Source organism: Parambassis ranga, chromosome 2 (genome assembly GCF_900634625.1).
Source record: "Parambassis ranga chromosome 2, fParRan2.1, whole genome shotgun sequence".
In the NCBI taxonomy this organism is placed as follows: Eukaryota; Metazoa; Chordata; class Actinopteri; family Ambassidae; genus Parambassis; species Parambassis ranga.
The window spans coordinates 25081684-25106383 of record NC_041023.1 but is presented as its reverse complement, the minus strand read 5'-3'; the positions used below and the strand labels follow the sequence as shown (position 1 = coordinate 25106383).

At 46.3% G+C, this 24700-nt stretch overlaps 1 protein-coding gene and 1 long non-coding RNA gene across 2 annotated transcripts; one reads left to right on the top strand and one right to left on the bottom strand.

Moving 5' to 3' along the window:
• Window positions 1–11105: 11105 nt before the first annotated feature.
• Window positions 11106–16053, top strand: LOC114432119 (23 kDa integral membrane protein-like). The gene is made up of 10 exons (XM_028399930.1): window positions 11106–11261; window positions 12185–12241; window positions 13184–13303; window positions 13381–13455; window positions 13529–13624; window positions 13713–13823; window positions 14230–14262; window positions 14356–14439; window positions 14846–14967; window positions 15058–16053. Exons 1-9 carry the CDS (start codon window positions 11202–11204, stop codon window positions 14936–14938), a joined length of 729 nt encoding a protein of 242 aa, XP_028255731.1. The 5' UTR covers window positions 11106–11201; the 3' UTR covers window positions 14939–14967; window positions 15058–16053.
• Window positions 16054–21519: 5466 nt separating this feature from the next.
• LOC114432128 (uncharacterized) lies at window positions 21520–22417 on the bottom strand. The gene is made up of 3 exons (XR_003670225.1): window positions 22318–22417; window positions 22182–22239; window positions 21520–21908 (listed from the first exon to the last, which is right to left on the bottom strand). It is a non-coding gene; the product is annotated as an uncharacterized LOC114432128 (long non-coding RNA).
• Window positions 22418–24700: the final 2283 nt, after the last annotated feature.

Here is a 24700-nt window from a genome sequence, read left to right as displayed (position 1 = left end):
GTGGTGATTGAACGCAGAGGATAAGCGGCAGGATACCGCGTACTTTGGCACATCACCGTCAATAAATATTTACAACCCGATTTTGATGCAGGCAACGGCCCCACGCAGTCAATAACAAGATATTCAAACGGCTCATTCACTGCTGGGATTGGCTGTAACGGTGCTGGTTTAATGCTCTGGTTCGGTTTGCCGGTCAGCTGACACACGTGACAAGATTTAATATAGGACGCCACATCTTTTTTGACACGAGGCCAGAAAAAGTGCTTTAGAATGTGCATGTATGTTTTACGCACCCCAAAATGACCATTTTGATCATGTGCAGCTTTCAATACATCCGTCCTAAACACTTCAGGTACCACCACCTGAAACACAGGGTCGCCTACCATTTCACTGCCAACCGGAACCCATTTACGCATTAACAAATCATCCTGTGCAAAGTAACCCTGCGCAGCATCCATAATTTGATCAGCTGACAACATCTGGTCCCACAACGATGACAAGGTATGATCCGCTTTCTGCGCTTTAACCCACTCATCCCGGGACACGGCCACAGGCAGACTAGACCACAACGCAGGCCCACCTGCAGGTTTAACAGAGGGTGACTCCACCAAATCGCCCTCCTTTTTACTCTGTGCGCGCGTCACAGCACAAACCGGAAAAATCTGGCTGTCACAAGACTCTTCAGGTAGCAAAGGCTCCGAGGAAACCACGGGAGGCGGAGGACCACTCGCCCACACGGCACTCCCACAGATGTCATTACCCAAAATCATAGCCACATCTCCTAAGGGCAAGGCAGGACGCACACCCACAGGAAACACACCTTTGACTAAATCACAGTCCAAAACAACATGATGTCGAGGGACCGGGACAAAACCAAGCTCCATGCCGTGCATCACAATGGAATCACCAGTTAGTGTGTCATTGGAGAACGGCAACACAGAGTCAACGATAAATGAGTGCTTGGCTCCTGTGTCACGAAGCACTTTAATGTTTACGCCCTCATCACTACCGGTTAGAGACACCCTTGCGCTTGTAATAAACGGATCAAAGCCTGAGCTATCGCCGGACTCTGGCATTACTGTCTCTTCACCGCACGGCACAGCGCACAGCATAGCTGGTGCCAGGGAAGGCGCACCACCTCTTTTTAACAGAGGGCATCGATCTTTCCAATGGCCTTCTCCGCGACAGTAATTGCACACATTTGCATTACCAGATCTCACAGGACGCCCCATTTGAACAGACCTGCGAGAGGAGCCCCGTTTAACAGACGCAACGTGCGCATCAACAAAATCATCGGATTTATTCGCAGACCCTGAACGCAATCCAGCAAAATTGGTGCCACCTTGGTGTGTCAAGACAAAATCATCAGCCAACTGAGCAGCTTTGAACACACCGTCTGGCTCACGCTCGTTCAAATAATTAACAACACGACCTGGTAAGGTATTCTTAAATTACTCCGAAACAATAAGCTCACTAAGCCCGTCAAAGGTATTAACCCCCACAGCCGAACACCAGCGCTGAAAATGGGACTTTAATTCCCCCACAAACTCCACATGTGTTTGTTTCTCCCATTTAACCCACTGCCTAAACCTCTGCCTATAAGCCTCTGCCGTCAGCTGATATGCTTTTAACACCGTAGTCTTTACCGTTTCATACGTCAAACCCTCCTGCGCGCACACAGCAAAGTACGCCTCCTGCGCCTTACCCGTAAGCACGCATTGAAGCAGAAGAATTTTTTCAACGTCTGGCCACTGTCTGGCCTCAGACACACATTCAAACAGAGCGAAAAACGTGTCAGGATCTCGCTCATTAAACTTAGGAACAAGACGGAGATTAGCAGTCATATCCCCGCCTTCATGAGTACGCACAGACCCAGACCTGTCTGCCGCCCCCGCGGTGGACAACCTAGACTGACCGTCCAAAATTCTGAGCTTAGTCTGCTCCAATTCCAGCTGCATCTGACACAGCCGCTGCTGTCCCGGACGAGCCCCCATTTGTCACGCCTGGCTCGCAGAAGGCGGACAAACAAAACACCAAACGGGAGGGATGCCAATCAAAGTGCAATTTATTAACATAAAATAAAGTATAACAAAATGAAACAACCCAAACAAGTGCCAAAACAAAAGAAAAGGTGGCCGCTGGCGAGCAGGCCAACACAACCAATGCAGAGCAGGGCTGGCAGGGCTGAGCAGAGAGAGAGCCATCAGTGCTGGAAACTGGCTTTTAAACCTAGCCGACCACGCCCCCGCCAGGTGGCACCGTAATCAGGAACACCTGAGAATAGGGAGAGAAACAAGGGAAGAGGAGGAGGCAGAGCTGGGAGCAAAGTTAAAGGCCCCAGACACAGACGAGATCCAGCCCACTCAGGGGCCGTCACACAATTTAGAATGTTATCATTCATGTGTCCCTGTATATGCCCCCCCTTTTTTTATCAATAAACGTGTGTTTTCAGTACCAAAGTGCATCTTTGCATTTTATAAGACCATACTGGTTTTGCATGATGAGCAATAAAAGAAAGAAAGGCTAGTAAGGGTGATTTGTCACCAATAACTCCAGACAGCCATTCACACACACCAGATGGTGACTGTTATTACCATTCTATATACTCCTACATACCCGGGCATAATAGGCTCGTTAACAATGTCTGTAGGCTACACAATTTGCTTGATTAGCAACATTGGAACACAGTAGATGTGCAAATGTGGTCATAAAGGCACAAACACTGAATCTTTGCTATTGTTACTTTTAATGTCGCATTTTCACAACTCATCACCGGACATCTCACGCTGTTGCAGGCACCCTCTCTGTATAATGCCCTCTTGCCATGGCACAAGTCCTTGTGGTGTGTTAAAAACTCAGTAAAGTCTTTCCTTATAGTTTGGACTCTGTACTCTCCCTGCTCGACTCCCGTTGCATTGAGTGGCCGGACGTGCCATCTACGTTGCCTTTTTCTCGCAATCTCCGTGAATAGCAGCAACAACTCCTCTTCTTCTTCCTCTTTATGCATGTTCGTCTCCTCGTCCATCTCCTTTAACAAAGCTGCAAAATCCATAATGTCAGCTGCTGTACCTTCCTCTGTTCGCAAACACTGGAGGTGGGCTGTGTGTGATGTTGTTCCTGTTTGGTGTCTGACGTGCGCTGCAGTGGGCGGGCCGTATGAGGAGTTCTGCACACACACGTCTCGCGGAGTATGGTACCTCCGTGCCGAAAAGAACTTTTTTTTTTTATCTCTTACCACCCGTGGAGCGCGTTCTCCGCTCTTTGTCTCACGGAGTATGGAACAGCCTTTATATGTAAAGACATATTCTGTTCTGTGAACTTTTGTTTAATTTGATTAATGCTTCACATGTTCATAGATGCTCTGTTTTTTTAATAACATTCATAAGAATCTACTCTTTGGCTCTGTGAGTTTTACTTTTCCACTCAATGCAAATTGCTAATACCCCTTTCTCCTATAGCGGGTTTAGGCTTCTGATTTGCTGGTCCACAAGATAATTAATACACTGAAAAATATATCTGTATCACCCAGTCTTTACCACCAACAGTTGGGGTGGGTTACACAGGCGTTATTAACCCTTTACCTGCAGGCCTGTGCTCATGTAGTGTAGTTTCTGGCTTGTATATGGAGTTATAGGGAGTATTTTAGCACATAATTGTGTGTCTACACACTGTGTGTGTATGTTAGAGAGGAAGAGAGCCATTTGCACACTGATCTTGTTGTCTGTGAGTACACACAACCACAGAGTCTTCATAGTAAACAAAAACAAAGAAAGTGTTGCTATGCACGTGTGGCCCTTTGATGTCTACAGGTGCAGACTAAACAAAACAAAAAGGTAAGTGGTCTTACATGTGACCTTGTGGTCATTTGATGGTGAGAAGAGCAGAAAGCAACATGAAGAGAGGATTCACTTCTGCACAATCTCTGGAAATGATTGTGCAGCCTGGCTCTATGAAGGGCCAGGCTGTGAAGCTGTGAAGGCTGCACAAGTAGATCCGTCACTTGTTCACAAGCGAATCCTTCATTCGTTCACAAGTGAATCCTTCACTCATGCACAGGTGAATCCTCTCTTCATGCTGCTTGCTGCTCTTGTCACCATTAAATGACCAGGAGGATGCATGCAAGTCCACTAGTGTTTTTGTTTTGTTTAGTCTGAACCTCTCAGCATCAAAGGGCCCGGCACTTACTTTTAGGGCTGCAACAAATTTACTTTACTTTACTTTACTAAACTACTTTTAATACTAATTTTAGTAGGGGACTAAACTGTAGATTTGGTTAGTCAATGATTATTTATTATGTTATCAAGTTATCTATCTATGTTGTCTATTTAGTAACATGCACATGTACGTATGGTCGTGTGGAGCGCAACACACCATGGAAAAGGGGCACTTAGACTTCACTTAGAATAATTCAGTGATCTCAACTGAGACACTAACCTAAAAGTAAAGTCACTCTACTGGAGGACGTGTTTTCCGAAAGCTAAAAAAAAAAAAAACAGCTATTTTACCCATCCACAACTTCAGACGCCAGAACTCCTGGATGTTTTCATTTTACATGCTTATGCATCGCCGTTGTACGTCTGAATTAGGTACACTTCACTTACTTAGTAACTTTATTTTCCTGACTGTCCTTCCCTGACAGTGTGCAAATGGCTCTCTTCCTCTCTAACATACACACACAGTGTGTAGACACACAATTATGTGCTAAAATACTCCCTATAACTCCATATACAAGCCAGAAACTACACTACATGAGCACAGGCCTGCAGGTAAAGGGTTAAAAGCTTACATATTGATATTTTTAATGAGGAGCCCTTTCATCATGGGAGTGCATGTGCCTCACTCCCTTCTGTGGCCTTGGCTGGCACATGAGTGATAAAGAGTGGAATGTGCAAAGAACAGAATATACAGACTCTAGTTTTCTAACACAGAGCAAAATATGATACAATTTACCTACATAGCCCCAACAGCATCAAGTGAACAGAGAGGCTGCTAATAAAAAACAGGCATTCAGCATTTTTGCTGTGTAAGTATTCATGCTGTAGATTAATGTTATGATTCATGTCAGACAATGGATGGACTGGTGTTAGCAGACAGTAGCTAACTAGTTAGCTAACTGAGCCAGTGCACCAGCATCATGACTGAGGCTCATTATAGAAACACAGCTGGCAGCGTGACACCACCTCCATGCAGAGTCTGACCTCACATCAGTCCAGCACTGTGTTCATAAAATGTATCAAGTCCAGACGCCTTGCTTCAATCTTCTCTACGTATGATGACCTGGATGACTGAGAATCTTCATCAACACGTTGTCATGGTTTCAGCCAGGTCTTTTATTTTGTAGTTCATTTTCTGTTTGTATTAGTTGTAGTTTTACTAGTCACTTCCTGTTTTATTTTGAAACTCGATCTTCCCCCTGTGTTTCAGTTCTGTTTACTTCCCCTTCCTCATGTGTGCTCCCTTCCCCCACCTGGGATTACCTGCTCCGCCCTAATGTGCTTCACCTGTGTCCAATTGTCTTCCCGCCCTCCTGTGTATAAAGCCTGTGTGTTTCCTGCCCCTTGTGGCCAGTTCGTTTTGTGAGTCTTCCATGTGACACAGCCGTCCAAGTAGCCTTTTTGCTCTTGTGATTTTTCCCTACGTGTTCTCGAGTAAGTTTTGGATTCTTGTGTTTTTTCCCTACGTGTTTTTGAGTAAGTTTTGGATTCTCTTGTGTGTGACTTGTTTTTTGGATTTGACTACTGCTTTTTTGCCTTTGCCTTTTGGATACCTTTGCCACGTTGACTGATCACCCGTGTACCGAACCCTGGCTTATATTAAAGGAACTGAGTTTGTTTTCACCTCCGGCTAAGTCTGCATTTGTGTCCGCCATCTCACAACCCCTGACATTACGAACTGGCCAGTAAAGGACGCAGCAGACATGCAAGAGGTCGGAGTGGCTGTTAAAAGCCGAAGCCTTCAGTGGGCACCGTTTAAAATGGTGCGCCTCTGGAGCCAGGTTTACCGGCTTAGGGAAACTGTCCAGGCCGAGTTAAACCTGTTGGACAACCTGCCCTCACCGCCCACAGAAGAGAAGGAGATGTGGCGGATGGTTAACCGCAGGGTTGTCCTGCTTCAGCAACTGGGGACATTATGGAACTGGAAAGAGCTACTGAAAGCTGGCATGGACCAAGCACAGAACACAGAGCCTTGGCTCCACGTCCTTTATATAGGGCCGTTCCAGGAAATGGAGGAGTTCCCAGCGCCTGTGGCCTCCTTTCTGCCCTCCTGGTTTCCCAGTCTCCAGTTGACGCCGTTCTCCCCAGTGCCGCCTGAGGGCGGGCTCCCGATGACGTCACCACTTCCGGCTCCGCCCAGAGGCGGGCTCCCGATAACGTCACCACTTCCGGTTCCGCCCGGAGGCGGGCCAGAGTGCGGGCTCCAGACGGCGCCGCTCCTCCCGTCTCGGACAGAGGGCGGGCTCCCGACAACGTCGCCACTTCCGGTTCCGCCCGGAGGCGGGCTCCCGACAACGTCGCCACTTCCGGTTCCGCCCGGAGGCGGGCTCCAGACGGCGTCGCTCCTCCCGTCGCGGCCAGAGGGCGGGCCCCAGACGGCATCACTCCTCCCGTCTCGGCTAGAGGGCGGGCTCCAGACATCGCCACCTGCCCCTGAAACCTCCAGTGCCCCCCGCAGAGGACTTCCTGCCAAGACTGGAGTGGCAGAGACACTGGAGGCCACCTGTCTGGATGCAGGGGGTGCATCCAGCCTTGATCTTGGAGGGCCATCTGTTCTGGGTCCCGGCCCTGACCCAGAGGGACCCTCAGCCCCAGCGACTGACTCTGTCACTGGGGAACCCCCAACTCCAGTTTCTAGCCCTCAGCCTGGTGGGGTTCCGTCCCCGGCTTCCTGTCCCGACCCCGGTGGTCCACCGCTCCCGAGTCCCTGTTCCGACCCCGGTGGTCCACCGCTCCCGAGTCCCTGTTCCGACCCCGGTGGTCCACCGCTCCCGAGTCCCTGTTCCGACCCCGGTGGTCCACCGCTCCCGAGTCCCTGTTCCGACCCCGGTGGTCCACCGCTCCCGGTCTTCAGCCCTGACGCCGGTGGTCCTCCCTCAGTTCTGGTTTCCTGTCCGGACCCCGGAGGTCCACCGCTCCCGGTCTTCAGCCCTGACGCCGGTGGTCCTCCCTCGGCTCTGGTTTCCTGTCCGGACCCCGGAGGGTCCCCTGCTCTGGTTTCCTGTCCGGACCCCGGAGGGTCCCCTGCTCTGGTTTCCTGTCCGGACCCCGGAGGGTCCCTTGCTCTGGTTTCCTGTCCGGACCCCGGAGGGTCCCCTGCTCTGGTTTCCTGTCCGGACCCCGGAGGGTCCCCTTCTCTGGTTTCCTGTCGGGACCCAGGAGGGTCTTCTGCCTCGTCTTCGGTTCTGGCTTCCAGTCTGGACCCTGGAGGGTCTTCTGCCTCGTCTTCGGCTCTGGCTTCCAGTCTGGACCCTGGAGGGTCTTCTGTCTCGTCCTCGCCGGCGTTCTGCCCGGACCCTGGAGGGTCCGCACCCTCGTCTCCGCCGACCTTCTGCCCTGACCCTGGTGGGTCAGCACCCTCGTCTCCGCCGACCTTCTGCCCTGACCCTGGTGGGTCAGCCTCATCGTCTCCGCCGACCTTCTGCCCTGACCCTGGTGGGTCAGCCTCATCGTCTCCGACCTTCTGCCCTGACCCTGGAGGGTCAGCCTCCTCGTCTGGTGGGTCAGCCTCCTCGTCTCCGCTGACCGTCTGCCCTGGACCTGGTGGGTCAGCCCCATCGTCTTCGCCGGTCTTCTGCCCGGACCCAGGAGGGTCCGTCTCGCCTTCCTCGCTGGTCTTCTACCCGGACCCAGGAGGGTCCGTCGTCTTGCCTTCCTCGCTGGTCTTCAGCCCGGACCCAGGAGGGTCCGTCGGCTTGCCTTCCTCGCTGGTTTTCAGCCCGGACCCAGGAGGGTCCGTCGTCTCGTCCTCGCTGGTGGTCTTCCGCCCGGACCCTGGAGGGTCCGCGTCTCCATCGCTGGTGGTCTTCCGCCCGGACCCTGGAGGGTCCGCGTCTCCGTCTCTGTTGTTTTTCCGCCCGGACCCTGGAGGGGCCGTGTCTCTATCTCTGTTGTTCTTCCGCCCAGACCCTGGAGGGTCTGCAACCTCGTCTCTGGTGTTCCCCTGCCGTTTCTCTCGACCCTGGGAAATCTCGGCCTTCTCAGCCTCTGGCCTTGCTCTCTGAGCCCCCCCAGACTTCGTCACGCTGGGTCTCTACCCAGTTTTCTGAGTTTTTGTTTTCTGGACTCTTATTAGACTGATTTTTTTTTTGCTCCCTGTGTTTTTGTTCAGACTGGTGGTTTCTAGTGGAACGTCTGGGAGCCGTTCCTTGAGGGGGGGGTACTGTCATGGTTTCAGCCAGGTCTTTTATTTTGTAGTTCATTTTCTGTTTGTATTAGTTGTAGTTTTACTAGTCACTTCCTGTTTTATTTTGAAACTCGATCTTCCCCCTGTGTTTCAGTTCTGTTTACTTCCCCTTCCTCATGTGTGCTCCCTTCCCCCACCTGTGATTACCTGCCTCTTCCCGCCCTCCTGTGTATAAAGCCTGTGTGTTTCCTGCCCCTTGTGGCCAGTTCGTTTTGTGAGTCTTCCATGCGACACAGCCGTCCAAGTAGCCTTTCTGCTCTTGTGATTTTTCCCTACGTGTTCTCGAGCAAGGTTTGGATTCTTGTGTTTTTTCCCTACGTGTTTTCGAGTAAGTTTTGGATTCTCTTGTGTGTGACTTGTTTTTTTGGATTTGACTACTGCTTTTTTGCCTTTGCCTTTTGGATACCTTTGCCACGTTGACTGATCACCCGTGTTTGTTTTCACCTCCGGCTAAGTCTGCATTTGTGTCCGCCATCTCACAACCCCTGACACACGTGGTACAAATACTTACTTAGTTACTTAGTAACTTTCCACCACCTATAGAGATGGAGAATGTGGCTCTGCCTATGGTACTAAATGAAGCTAAGATATCTCACTGATGGGTGCTGCCATGTTGGAAAAAGGTGTGGAACCAGGATCTGGCCAGTAGAGGTTGAGAGGTGAGGTCACCCACCTCAGCCATGAGCACAGCCTGCTCATTAAAGCCAGGTACACGTGGGTCCATGTTCCATCCCAACATGGAGGAGGCAGGGTCTATGAGCTGGAATGCAGCCAGCCAGCAGGGGGCCTCACATTCAGGGAGCTGTCATGTCACCTACCTTTATATACAGTGTATGTCAGAATTCTGCAGCACAAACACATCAGGGTTTGTTTGACACTCAGTAAGCTGCTCATATGTGCAGTAAAGAGGTTCATCACGCTTAATCATGCCTCAGATGACCACGGACAGACAGACAGGCCTGGCTAAGACGGGAGTCCTACTGCAGGTTTTTCAGGCCTCACTTCATGTTTGCAGACGACGCCACCGCAGTGGGTCTCATATCAGACAATGATGAGACTCACTACAGAGAGGAGATCCAGCACCTGACAGGATGGTGTTCAGACAACAACATTGTCCTGAACACCAGCAAGACCAAGGAGGTCATTGTGGACTTTAGGAGATCCAGGAGGATGGAACACATCCCTCTCCTCATTTATTGGGAGGAGGTGGAGCGGGTGGACAACTTCAAGTTCCTGGGCATCCACATCACATCTGACCTGTCTTGGTCCCTGCACACGTCCCACCTAGTGAAGAAAGTGCAAAAAGGCTGTTCTTCCTCAGGAAGCTCAAGAGGACTGGACTCTCCCCTCAGCTTCTGACAAACTTCTACAGGGCCACAATAGAAAGCATCCTCTGTCTGAGTGCAACAGTGTGGTATGGGAGCTGCACTGCACAGGACAGGAAGGACTTGGCCCGGGCGCTGAAGACAGCACAGGGGATTGTGGGGAGTCCTCTCCCACAGCTGGACTCCATACAACAGCCGGATTCAAAGGAGGGCTGGTCGTGTAGCTGCAGACCCCACCCACCCAGGACACCAACTGTTTGTACCTCTTCCCTCTGGAAAGAGGTACAGGAGCATCAGAATGCACACCAACACACTGAGACACAGCTTCTTCCCCAGAGCTATGAAATCCATCACCCCACTTTCCCATACACATCCCACCCACCCAAAGTCTGAGCAATAAGTCTTTACACAGACAGACTGTTCTTTTGAACATTAATATGCTGAAATATATTCATACTGGTCACTTAGTTTTACTGATTTATTCATTATTCTATTTTATATTTATTTAGATATATTTTGCCTTTTTTCATTCCATGTGTCTAGCTGTGTGCCTTAAGCCAAGAGCTGTTAAACAAAATTTCATTGTGCCTTGCATAATTATAAAACCAGGGATGCTCAGACTTCAGCTCCTCTGAGGCCATAGGCAATGCGTTGTGTCCCTCTTTTTTATCCTTGACACACAGAGGTGTGTAAAATGTGAAAAAGAGGAAACATGTCATCAGATCAGGAAGAGAACCAAACAATGTTCACCAACCCTCACACGTGTCCCCACCCAGCACACGATTGTGTTGGCATTTAAAAGGGTTAAATTCCTCAAAATGATAGCAGGGCTGAAGTTGTCTATGCAGAAAAAAATATGAATCTGTTCAGCAGCATGTTCATTGATTGATTGATTGATTGATTGATTGATTGTCCATCCCACACCTACAGTGTGGTCTGACAGTTGATGGACCGAGCAGAGGAACATGTCCTCACACTGGACTCACTGATGCAGCTTCAGAGCAGACAACCAGGATTTACATGATGGCACAAAAAATAAAGAACCTGTCTGTGCTCAGATGCTTTTTCTTCTTCTTCTCCTCATTGTTTCTTGTTTGAAGAGTCTCCTCAGGATCAATACAGGAGCTCTGGGTGTGTTTCTATTGATTAATTACATTCATACGGACGTGGGAGAGTTAAATGTTCTGTTTTTGAGCCTGGTCTGTCATCACTTCATAACTGTCACTCAGCTGAGCTGGTTTCTCCTGAACTCTCCTGACTTTCTGTTTTGTTTCTTCTCACAGTGTGAGCATATCCTGTGTGTGTGTCTGTGTGAGCAAAACCTGTGTGTGTGTGTGTGTGTGTGTGCGCGCTCTATGTGCTGCAGCTCTATGCTCGCTATCACTCACTGCAGGCATATCATCACAGCACACGCTGCTGCACAGCATCACACACACACACACTCTGACTTCGCCTCGCTCAGAATCAGTCGGAGACATGGGGAAAATTAACGGCTGCCTAAAGTGCCTCTTCGTCTTCTTCAACGTGGTGTTCGCAGTGAGTGGAGACTCCTTCTTCTCTGCTTCATTTTACTTTATTTAATTTTATTTTCTGTGTAGAAAAAAACATTTTTAGTTTTAGTTTTATTTAAATATATAAATGCTTCCACAGTGGAACCACATGTTGATGAACAGAGAAGAAGGTTTCTGTGTAAAAAATGTTTTTGAATCTTTTGTGTGAGGTAAAAAGAATCAAAGTGTTTTCAGTGTTGAACAGATCTAAACTTCAGATCGACTCTCAGAGCTTCCAGCTGTTTGATTTGATTTAATAATTTTATTTTTAATGTTTTTAAAGCTGATGTGATGAAAAGCGTCCTCATTTCTCTTGTATTGTTTGTTGGGTTCATAAAGACTCACTTCCAGTAAGAGAAGGATGGGGGGGGGGGTGTATGTGGAGGGAAGCAGCTCATGTTTCAGTCGGCCCCCCGACCCCCTTTTCTTCCCTCCAGTTCTTTCCATTCTCTTCTGTTTTGCCACAGTGAGGAGCAGCGTTTCACAGAACTTTCACAGGAACATGGATGAAAAAGCTGTAACTATGATTCTGTGTCAGGAAATGAAAAAATGTAATGTAATGTTCCACTCCTGCCACGCCCCTTTTTGCATCTATCCTCTGTGTGTCTGTAATCTGGCTGGATGAGGAGCCTCTCAGCAGAGTCTCTGTGGTCGATCGGGCTCTCGGCTTTGTCTCCCTCAAGTGTTTCAGAGCAGGAACCACAGCTGCACGTCCAAACCTCTGTAGACTCTCCAGAAGAAACACATACATAACTTTACACTGTGACTCTAAATAAATTAAAGAACATAAATATATAGACTTTTTTATTTATGTATTTATTAATTTATTTTCCTCCGCTTCCCTCTCTGTTAACACTCTTTAATCTCTGGGCATATTTTAATCTCAGTCCTGTGTCTCCTCATCTTCAGGTCCTGGGAAGCATCCTGGTCTATGGGACTGTGAAGGCCAGCTTTTACAGCAGCCAGGTAAACAACTATACAAAAAAAACAACGATAATAAAGATTTATATCATAATCTCTCATATTATTTACGGCAAAGATCGTGGATAATCTCTCACATTGAAGTCATACACTTACTAGAAAATTACAGACTTTGAGGTTAGAATTCATTAAAAGAAAATTCTTGGATAATCTCTCAGATTAAAACTGTAAATTCACAAAAAATCCCAGGTAATCTGAATCATAAAACTACAAGAAAGTGCCCTCTGCTGGGTAGATTATGTAATGACACCAGAACAGGACAGGATTATGTGTAGAGGACACACACACATGCTGACAGTATAGTAGAATTAAAGGGTTAAACGGTGAGGTCTGAAACACATGAGGCCCGTTCAGGCTTGAGGTAAAGCTCTGCGTGTTTATGAAGGCGGACAGACGGACGGAGCTGCAGCTGCAGGACGCCTCCAGCCTCACAGCGTTATCAGATCTCAGACCCCACTCCTCTCTTTCACTCTAATCCAATTCACTTTCCATTTGAGTTAAAAAAAATACATTCAAATCAGGTTTCAGACTCATTTCCTGCATGCCAGCCCGGGTCAGGTCTGCAGTTCTGAGCCTGGAACTCGACACCGCTCACAGTATTGATTGACAGAAAGAATCCCAAATGGTTCTTTTCTTTTAAAAATACCCGTCTGCCTCACAAAAATTATTTTTTATGTTTTTTTACAGTGTAGCTGGCCGTGCACACATGGTTACAACACAGGCTGCTAACAGCTAACACACAGCAGGCTGCATGTTAGCCTGGGTACACATGAACACAAACAACTAAATGACATCTGTTAGCAAGTACAGTGCAGTTAATGTGCAGCTAGCACTTTATACATCATGGGATGTAACAGGTTAACATGCTAACTGCTTCCTTCGACCCACCACAGCTCTGCAGTGACTCTGTGTTTGTGTTGTTGATAGATGGAGGCGGCTGGGGGTCCGGGGATCGGCTGGGGTTGGGTTTTCGCCCTTGGCATCCTCGGTATCTCCTGCCTGGGAATCTATGCCGCCATCTCCGAGAAGCTGCTCGCCCTCAAAATCGTACGTACCAGCCTCATATGGAGTTTTTTTGTTAACCGCTGTGTGACGCTTGGATGTTCACGCTGTTTCTCTTACAGTTCGCGGGCTTCATGGGGGTCGGGATGGTCATCATGATGATCTTTGGCATCATTGTCTCCGTCACCAGAAACAAGGTCAGCAGCTGACAGGTCCCTCTGGTGTGTTCAGGCCGCTGCGGTGCTGATGTTGTTCCCTGTCTCCTGGTAGATAAAGTACGAGTTTGACAGCGCCAGCAGTGAAACGTTGAAGCCCTACATGAAAAACGAAGAGATCAAGGCACTGCTCGACTCCTGGCAGCAAGTGGTAAGGTTTCCTTTTAATCTTTTCATTCCTGACACTGTCAGCACTGTTCAGGGCACTAAGCGGACTCACGGTTCTCATGTGGTTACAGTACCACTGCTGTGGAGTCAAGAATGCCGAGGACTGGGGTGACACAATCCCTGAATCCTGCCAGTGCACGAGTGGACGGTACGGCGGGTCCAGATGCAAACCCAAACCTCAGGTTGGTTTTATTTATTGAAAGTCCGATTCAGAAACATGTTGGGTCTGGCCATAGCTAGGTCATGTCCCACCTTCCTTGTTTCCTTCCTCATCCCCTGACGTCACATATGCACACCCTTTATATTGGCTGAACCATCCCTGTGTCCTTGAAGAGACACTGAAAGTCTCAACATTCCTGGAACCCTTCTACCTCAGAGACTCTGCTGCTGCCTGTTAGATGTAAGGACAGATTCCAGTTCTCACAGGGTCAGGGTGGCAGAGACCCCCAGGCCTTCCCGCCTACAGCAGCCCCTTCCAGCCCCTCATAGAGGGATCCTCACCAGTCCAGGGTCTGTCTGACCCTCCATGGAGGGATCCTTCTGGACTGCGTTCTTTGCTAATGCAGTTTTCTTTCTGTTTGCATGCAGGGAGCCAGCGGACCGGCGCAGGTCTATTCAAAGGTATTTACCCAGCCCATCCAAACACCATCTGACCTTTCATAGCCAATCATGTGTCCAGATAATAACAACCCAATTTAACCTCCACCTCTGCAGTCCTGCAGTGACGCCTTGTTTGTGTTGGTGGATGTCTTCTGCAAGATTGCCATGGGCTTCTTCTTCGGATTTGCCATCACAGCTGTAAGCTCCGTGTTGTGCTGTTGTTGTTGTTGTTAGTCACCTTCACAGGCCAGAGGTCTTTAAAATCTGAGGAAGCTAACAGAGAACCAAAGCTAAAGAAAGCTAACTTACTTAACAGAGCATCACTTGCAGCAGCTAATCTGGAGGGTGGTCATCTTAATGTTTGTGCTGCTAATAGGGGTGGGGGTGTTGTAGCTCTTCAGTTCTGGAGTCCTGGGACCAGATTCTAGACTCTACATGTTGAGGTGAAGAGAAGTCAATGTAGCAACGGACCGCCGCCGTGTGTTAACATCCACTGGTTATGATGGCTGACTGTTTAGAGCTGACCTCTGGATGCCTGAGGAACTACAGGTGTCTTCCTGACTGTCTGTTTCCTGACCACCTGTCTGTCTGTCTGTCTGTACAGCTGCTAGGTCTGCTGGTCTCTATCTTCATGATCTACCAGGTCAAACGCCACAACAGTGACGGAGGTTTTTCCATCGCCATGAAAGGCTACTGAAGGGACCCCTGACCTTTGACCTCTGCACTGTAAGAGGAGGACTCAACGGTCAAAGCCTGACCTTTTTTTATTTGCTTGTATTTTTTATACGTTTTTTTTTTATACGTTCTGCCTTTTAGGAGTCCGATGGAAGAAAAACAGATCGGCATGCTGCAGGAGGAGGAAGCATGTTTTTCTTCCAGCTTTGTATGGTACAGGGAAAAAAATACTTACTTTTATTTTTGTTAAAATCGTTTTATAACTCTTGTGTTATTTGATGATATGCAGTAGTTTATTGTAGTCCACCTATGCAGAGAAATGTTTAACTGAAGCTGAACATAGCACTGTTAACCCGAGGAAGCAGGGAGATCAAAGAGAGTCTGTGTAACTAAAAACTACAACTCCCAAGATACATTAAGGTCAGCCAATAACAGAACTAAAGTCTGTTTGGATGAAACACATCATCAACTTTTAATAATATCTGAATCATCACCTTATTAGCATTTAAATTGACCTCAATGATGGAAGCAGGGGCTTGTGGGTAATGTAGTACCTTTGTAGTGCCGCATTAAGCAACCAAGCACATGCTGCTGTCTTTCAGGCTATGCTAGCTTCCTCTGCCCAGGCTAATGTTTGCTAACACATTTTTGTGATGCTAATTATAGATGCTAGCTCAGTAAATGTCTAATGTTGGCAAAAGAAAATAGACAAACTGCTAACACAACTGAACTTTATCAGCCTAATGTGTGTCAGTGAATGAAGCATGGCCAAATTGCTAACAAGCTAATCAGTTTACCAACAAGGTCTATATTCCACTGAGTGTTAGCTAAGTGGCTAACAGTGAATGTGCTGTTTTATTGATTTATTATTGGATGGAGTCATACATCTGAGCACCAGGACAGCTGGAGAGACCAGATTTGTTTCACTTTTCCAACAGGTGACATGTCATTGTTAGCTTAGCACAAGTTTTACCTACAGGTCCACCTGAAATCTGCACTATGAATAATCGATACGTTTGTGTATAGTATTTGATCCAGGATGAATTTCAGCTCAGGACTCCAAACTCGATGACAGCAAATGTTTTATTGTGAAAGTCTGCACTCATATAACTTCAAAATAAAGTCTAGAGATTTAAACTGTGTGTTGTTTGGTCTCTTCTGATGTCACAACACATCCATCAGATGGACACCTGGAGACAATGCTGATGTGAAGGATTGCTCTAAATTGCTGGAGAATCAGAGCAATTCAGAGCTTTGTATGCCTCTGTGTGTCAGCCTGTCACCATGGTATCAGCAGAGGAGACCTCAAAAACCACTCAAAATTTGAGAGCATGGCGCACGGAAACGATTCGGAAATAGAAAATTCTGAATACAAGTTTGATAGAACAGCATCTAATGAGCGTTTCAAGACTAAAATGGAGTCTGTAGCTTGAAATTTGTAGGAGGAGGTACATTTGGAAGATGACACCGAAATTGCTTAATATTTGAAAAACTATAACTTTTGAAAAAAAACTTGAAGTTGACCCGGAATGCCCTCTGTGAGATGAACATTTTGATAGTTGAATGGCTGAAATCGGTAAATGTATGCTGAAGATACGCTGCGCCAAAAAAACTTACAGAAGAATAAAAAAAAGAAGAAGAAGAAGAAAAAGGGTGACTAACAATAGTTTGATTGCCGTAGCAACAAAAACAAACAGCATCCATGACATCAAAGAATATCGCTGGTTTTCCTGGAGGCGCTAATGGAAATATCTGAAGAGTGAACATCTCCCTCCTCCTTAATATCTTTGAGCATTTGACAACCAAACATTTCAAACCAGGAACAGATCAGAATCAGGATCAATACACCAGAGGAACCTCCAATCAATGAGAGTGAACAGAACCAGTCAGGCTCCTCCTCCTATGTGTTTTGTTTGTATTAATAGTGTAACAAGCAGCAAAGTTTGTTCCATCAATAACACATTTTTAAGGCTTGCTAGCATGTGCCTAAAACAGGCTCAGTTTAAAAGCTGAGATATTGATTCATTCATTTCATCAATCATGTCAATAACCTACACCTACAACAGTAAACTTTCATGTGAGCCGCTAGATGGCAGCACAGTCAAACCTGTGATCCATTCACTGTGAACAGGCAGGAAGAAGTAATCAATCATGAACAGCTGATCAGTTTTATTTACACACACACACACACACACACACACACACACACACACACACACACACATTGATACACATTCCAGAACAATGAACACAAAAACCTGAGACTGTTTATTGGTTGCTGTGATTTGTTATGATGCTGTAGAGTCTCATCTGATGGACAAACTGACAGAGGGACATTGGTGCTCCCTGAGTGAAACATGACGATCAATAACGAAGCTTTGATTTGTCTATGATCAGATGAAGTCATTCATGACATTTCTGACACGTTAGAGCAGATTAAAGAGTCTGAGGACATGGGAGCAGGTCTCTGGAGAGGACGAGTCAGAGCCGCGTCACTGATCAATGGCGTACGTGGAGCCTGCTATCCACACATGTTCAGTAGATACAGTGTGAACATGGACGTCCCTGCAGAGCGCCGTGTGCAGCAGAAGAGAGAGACTGGAAACATGACGCCAACACAGAGGCGTCCAAAGCTGCAGTTCCTCCACTGTCTACTAGAGGCTCTAAAAATGAGTCAGACTTCTGATAATCCTGTGTGCGACTGCTGTGTGTAAACATCAGCTGATGTTCCAGCCGGACAGCTAATACGTGTGAGTTATGAATCCCTGTTCATGCTAGTGAAGTGTGGGGATATGTAGCATGCTTTCTCTCCATACAAGTCATGTCTGACATGTGACCGGATCCTAGGAGGAAAATGAATCCTGTGACCATCTTAGCAGCCTCATGTATGGCTCTGGTTTTCTGTTAGATAACAACAGGTGTGAGAAGAGAGCTGCTCAGAAAAGACCATGAGCTTGCATCAGCTCCTCTTTCATCTTTTTACCCATGGTTCCCTGCAGGTCATCCACAGCTGACATCACTGCCACCTCCTATGATGGCACTTCTGTCCAGGTTCTAGAGGGCCGAGAAGCTTTGAGGGATAATGAAGTCCTGCAGGAAGTGGAGCAGGTCTTCACATGGCTAAAGGTGATCCTCCTCTGCACACCTCCACATCAGCTCAGAGCTCTGACGCTGCGGCTCCTCAGTGTAACTGCAGACAGAGGCTAAGATAAGATAAGAACACCCTGATGGACACTGGAGTCTTAGCTCATAAAGTCAATGAAACATCATATATATAGAGTATAAGACTTAAAGAGAACACTCATGTATTTGTGTGTACAGTGGTGAGAAAATCTAGTTTCTGGTCATCACATGTGATGTGATCTGAGTCACAAGAACAGACAAACATGTGACTGCACAAACATTTATAATAACATGTCTTTATTGAACATTAAACATTCACAGAACTGCTGGAAAAACAGAGTGAACCCTCCTGTAGCAGCTGTAACCTCTGTGTGGACTGTCCACTGCATCATAGCAGGCTTCTCCTGACTGTCTGGCCCCGGTTCTACATTGAATTGCTTCCCGGGCAGCTGCAGGAGGCGCTAATTTGCCAATTCTCCACACAGTGATCTATAATATACATAAAAAACCGCTACGCAGATTAAATTTTTTTCAAACCGCTTGTGCCGCCCCCTGTGTGATGCCGCCCCGGGCGACCGCCGGTTTGCCAAGAACCGCCACTGCCGCCCAGCCAGGTGTAGCCAGTGTGAGTGTGTCTGGATTGTGAGTGTGTCTGGATTTGGAGCAGCGGGATGCAGAAACATTCCCGGTAAAATAAACCCGCCTCAGTCTGAACCGTCTCCATCTCTTACGTGTTGTGCGTACCGGGAGTGCGCAGTCGGCCTGAGGACGCGCAGCGTGGATTATAACGCGACGTCTCATCACGGACGCTGCTCGGACAAGGTGGGAGCTGTTTTGTATCTGTTTGTGATGGTGTAACACGCAGAGGGCGGGCATTGTGTGTGTTTGTTGTGCGTCATATTTATATGTTGTTGTTGGCTGGAGGCCGCTGGGCACCTGCTACACACCGCAGTTACTCATCAAAACGGCGGACTGTCGCGAACGGACGCGGGCTTGGTGTGTGTTGTTTTGTATGGACTGTTAGTTTTACTTTTTAGATGTCAGGACATTTAACACTCTTCATATTAATTTCTGGTGCTTATTTGATGCTTCCTGGTTGGTGCGTGCAGGAAAACAAGTCCCACTTTGGAACCAAAATGTTTGTTCCGTCATGTCAGGCCCTCTTTAGGACAGAATGGAATATTACCACAGGGTTTATCTTTATGATGCTGTACCTCTAAAACTAACAAGAATCTCACTTTCTGTGTCAGAGTAACAATACTCCTTCTAAACTTGAGTATGTTACACTGAAATTAGTGCACGTGAGTCTAATTTTTTTGGCTTCAGATGCTAACATGCTACATACCAGTGCTGCATTGAGGAATTTGTGGCTGTGGCTCTGTAGAAGGAATAATTAGCACCTGAGTGAGGGTTGATTGTAGCATTCACACAAGACGTTTGTGGGTCTTTGTGTGTTTGTTTTCCAGTGTGGATATGATGAACATAGGAGCGGCTGTGTTCAGACCACACACACTGTTTCTATGTCAGAGTGAGTGGGCAGGGCTTCACACGCACCTGCGTCCATCCATCACACACACCCAGACATCGTGGGTCTCTTTCATAAATGATATTAATCACCTGTGTGTGATGACCCAGATTTCTTAATGACTCCTCTAATATGTTGTGAATTTATAACAACACAGACACCTCTAATATATTCTTAATGACCTTTGTAATGTATTTTTTTGTGATCTGTGTGTGTGTAATAGGTTTTAAATGGATGGGCTTCTGCAGATTGCTCGTGTAGCACAGCCTCGTAGTTATCGAACTGCTGAAACGCGTCAATGGTTATGACAGAAGGCGAGTGAAGGATCACAGCGTTTATTCTTTGTGACTCTTTGGGTTTGTTTGGCCTCTTATTTATAGGCTCGTTTGTATTTGGAGCAATAATCCATTAAAAATGAGAGCACAGTCTGCAGGTGCTTTTACCCTGCGCAGCAACATCATGGATCACAAACTCCCACAATTCCAAGCTCCAGGCTATGAGCTCGTGTTGAACCACATTTGATTTGGATGCTAACTGCTGCTAGCAATTTGTTGTTTTTCATCTTAATTGATCGGCTGATCTAAAGTTACTACAGTGACAATGTCTAAGTGTTCAAGCTAACTCATTTTTGTTGTACTAAACATAGCTGCTATGCTAGCGAACGTTCTACTTATGATGCTAAAGATAACAGCCTGTGTTGGCAAACATCCTAGTCAGCTAATTTTTATCATCCTAAATGCAGCTGCGAGCTGCGTACATGCCGCCAATGTTAGCAAACATCCTCACCAACTTATATTTGATCCTAAATGTAGCCGCTATTAGTGTAGAAATCTGTTAGCAAACATCCTTGCTATTAGCCAAGTAACTCTCTAATGTTTTTAGCAAACATAAGCCAGCTCATCCTTATCATAGTAAATATAGCCGCTAGGTGTGCCAATATCTGTTAGCAAACTGTTTAGCTTACTCATTGTTTGTAGTGCTAACGTTAGCTGCTAGGTAATGTGAGCCAATCTTCCACCTAATTCCTTTTGGAGACAAAATGTAGTCTGCTGTCTGTGTGATCTAATCTTAGAAACATCCTCGCTGACTCATGTTTGTGATGCTAAATATAGCGGCTAACTTCCTCCTTCAGTGCTCAGATATTTACAGCTGGAACACCTGTTGATTTTTGATGTTTTCTCGGCTTTTGTGTGTGAAATTAGACCGGCTGTGTGTGACTCTCCCGCGTTGTTTTGACTCTCCTGTGTGGAATAAATGATTTAACGGCACACTGAAGCTTTAGTTTCTGACAGACTGTGCTGCTGGCTGTTGTGCTCTGTCTGAAGTCAGATCTTCCTTGTTGTTTGTTTTTAAGTGTTCACATTCACACAAAGTGTGTGCAGATTTTAGTGGAACTTAGCTATATAAAGTAGTGTGAGTTTGATTTTGTCCACGAAGTATAAAAACTAGGGGTGGAACGGTTTACTAAATCCACGGTTTGGTTCGTATTGCGGTTCTGAGGTCATGGTTTTCGGTTCGGTTCGGTTTACATTGTTGAGGTTTTTTCTACTTTTAACACTCTGGAAATACCAGATGAGCATAAAATATATATCCTAATTATCCAACATTTACCATATTTAAGAATCAGTTCAGTGTTTCCCCTATCATTATACCAGGTTAATTCAATTTCATTTATTTTTCTTTTCTATATAGCACCAGATACAGATAATAACAGAAGCCATTTAAGAAAACCTTTCCTATAGAACAGGTCTACACCTTGTTCTTTTATTAAACAAACTGAACAGCTCATGTTATTTATCTTAGTTGCACGGCAACATGACGTTTCTGTCTGTGTGGTTGTGTAACCAATGTGATGTAGATGTTATTGTTTTACATATAGTTACTGGGCTCAGAAGATCTAATAGCTCGGCTCAGGGAGGAACGTGGATTTGTTTAAAACACCACAGGAAACACAGTTATGCTGGAAATATAATATATTGTAACAGAAGGAAAAAAATAATATTTACAGTGAGTCATATTTACAAGAAGATTCTAGAATTTGATGTTGCTTAAGCAGTGCTCCATCATGATGTCAGTTTCAAATCCAAGCAGGACTTTCATTCGATTTAAATGTTCTTAATTCCGATGAACTGAGTTTATAAAACTGTCCTCTTGGTCTCAGATTTCCCAGTTGGCAAAAGAGTGTACGGAACAGTTCATGGGTTAGCTCAATCAGTTCTTTCTCAGATGTCCGTGTAGGTCAGTGAGGTAAAATCAGGCTACAATGCCTCCTACCGCTCTGGAGGAAGTATTCAAGGTTTCAGGTTCTTAGAGGGTAGCTCGCCATCTGCATATAGGACCTGGCCTGTGTAAAACAGGTCCAACAATTAACATTGTATTAAACATAACATTAACTTTCACCAGTCAGTAAGTTGACAATACTTAAACATTCTTACAGTTTCCACATGTACATGATTAACTTAATTAAAAAAAAGACTGTGCTAAATGAGCACAATAACACAGGGGCAAGTGTAGTCAGCGCTACAACACACACTGTCCGACTAGTCTCAAGCACCAGCTCGGAGCTAGGCTAACACGCTAGGTCCGAGCTGACAAACAACAACAACAAGTGACTCACCAGTCTTGGTCGATTGTGCATAAGTTTTGCAGACGGTTTGTATGCGGTAAAGAGGCATCTAAAAGAATTAAGAAGTGAACCAGTCAATTTCGATAATAAAAAGTACAGACTACATTAAGAGGAATTGTTTAACTACCTGTAGCTCCCGTCGAACCGACTCACCGCAGTGCTCTGACCAGGGCGCAGCCATTTTTTAAAGCAGAGACGGGAAATCACGCGGCATCTCGCGGAGCCGCGTTAAACCCTCGCGATAGTTCGGACGGTAAAAACAGGTGATTAAAATACAAAACCCATAAAATGACCTGGGTTACAGTTGTGCGTTTACAATTCAGCGCTGCTGTCTGCGCACATAGACACAATGCGTGTACACACATGCACAGACATGCACACACACACAGAGACACACAGACACACAAACACAGACACGTGTGCGCACACTCCCACCGTCGAACAGAGAACGACATGCTAGTTGGATAGACTGAACTCTATGACTACGCTAGGCTAAGCTAACGGTACTGATGTCCGTGGTTTTATTTTTATTTTCGCCATTGAAATATGCTATTTACATCCCGCTCTGTAAGCGTTGACGGGACCAGCAGCAGCTTTGCGCACGATTGGATGCAGATTGGTGTGGGTCTCTCTGCTCTGCCTGCAGCTGAACCTGCAGCGTAAAGCTACAGTGAGACTGACCGGCTGTGAGTGCATTGAGGCGGGGAAGGAGCTCACGGCCGCTGCTTGTCGAGGACAGTAGCTGACTGCAGAATGATACGTGCTTTCACGTCAGTTTTAAAAACGTCACCAGAGAGAGTCACTAGTTGCTTTAGAATAAAAAAAGTTTGGAAAGCCGCGAAATGTAGCGAGAGAGACGCCAACACTCGTCTCTGTTGTGGTAAAAACGCCTTCCTGTATTACTTAATGCGCATGTCCAAAACGGAACACGCGTCCTGAACCGAAACATGTGTACCGAATGGTTCGGATTTTTATCCTGAACCGTCCCACCCCTAATAAAAACTGAACAGATTTAATAGCTGCTGGAGAGGAGGAATGAGAGGTGAGGGAGTGTGTGTGTCTGTAAGTAATGAGGCCTGACTTGGTTAATAACTTGCTTTGCCTTCAAAAAACACATTGAATTGAAGGTAATTTTTTTAAATTGCTGGCGGTGAAATCCAATCACAGAGAGGAATGAGGCCTGTCAATCAACCGATGACGGGCTTCAGTGGAGTTTAAAGGAAGCAACAGACTGAGTGTGGTCATGGAGGGAAAGCTGATAATGTGTGTGTGTGACAGTGGAGCTGACTGTGGGTGGGTGTGGGCAGGTGACTGAAGGTCCAGCAGTCAGGAGTTCAGCCACTCTTCTTAATCATCATGTTTATTATTATACAGCGAGTAACCGTGGAAACGGTGTGGCTGCTCCATCAGTTTGCGATCTGTAGATGTTCCTGCTGCAGTATTTTCTACTACAGCTGGTGTGGTGGAACACAGTATGTGTTCCTGTCACATGACCAGCCAGTCTCTGCTCGCTGTTGGTCGCACATAAAGTCGTGCTAACAAACAATCATGGCTACAAGTGGAGAGAAAAACAGGAGCTTTGTACTTTTACAGTTCTTTCCATGATGATCAGTGCACCGTTGGTGATATTTGTATAGACCGGCCTCTCAACCAACCCCCAGACTTTGCTAATAAAACCCACAGGACCTGTGTGTGTGTGTGTGTGTGTGTGTGTGTGTGTGTGCGTGCGTGTAATTGTGGGTATCGCTCTCTAAAAAGTCGACTATTTCTCTAGAAGGAATCATGAAAGCTTTATCTCTGCTGAGCTTTTGTTCACACCAGCCTGTGTGTGTGTGCGTGTAGACAGTCTATGTTTAGCCTGCAATTTTCATGACCAGGTGTTCTTGTTACCGTGACAACCCTCAGAGACAAGAGGTCAGGCATAATTGAATCTCTGTGCTGATCTTTACCTTTTAGTTTCTCTCTTTATTTGTGTTTAACTCTTTGTCGGTCAGATGAAATTTTGTGCAGAGTTCTATGCTTGATAATAATGCTAACATCCTCTGGTACCTGAGCCTGTAACAGGAAGGAGTGAGAGAGGAAGGAATAGCTGCAGGTAGGTATGATGCTGCCACCATCTTGACGATTTATTTTTAATGAATACATGTGAATAGGGCTGGCGATTAATTGAAATTCAATTTCAATTTTGGCTTCCCACAATTATGAAAACAAGATAATCAACATAAAACGATCATTGTGCCATATGCTTTGCTCGTGTGTTGCTCTCATTCTGTCCTGTGATGTAAATGTAGCAGCGCACACTAGCTTTACGGCGGTGTGTCAGTTTAGCTGTAATTAAACACTAGTCATTGTGTGAAAAAGAAAAACCCGTTTCAAGTTCAATAAAATCAAATTCTCAAATCCATGATCAATCGTTTTGAATAATCGCGATTTCACTTTGAATCATATTTGTGATTATGATTTTTGCCATAATCGAGCAGCGTGTGAATGTTTCATGTATCATGTGACGG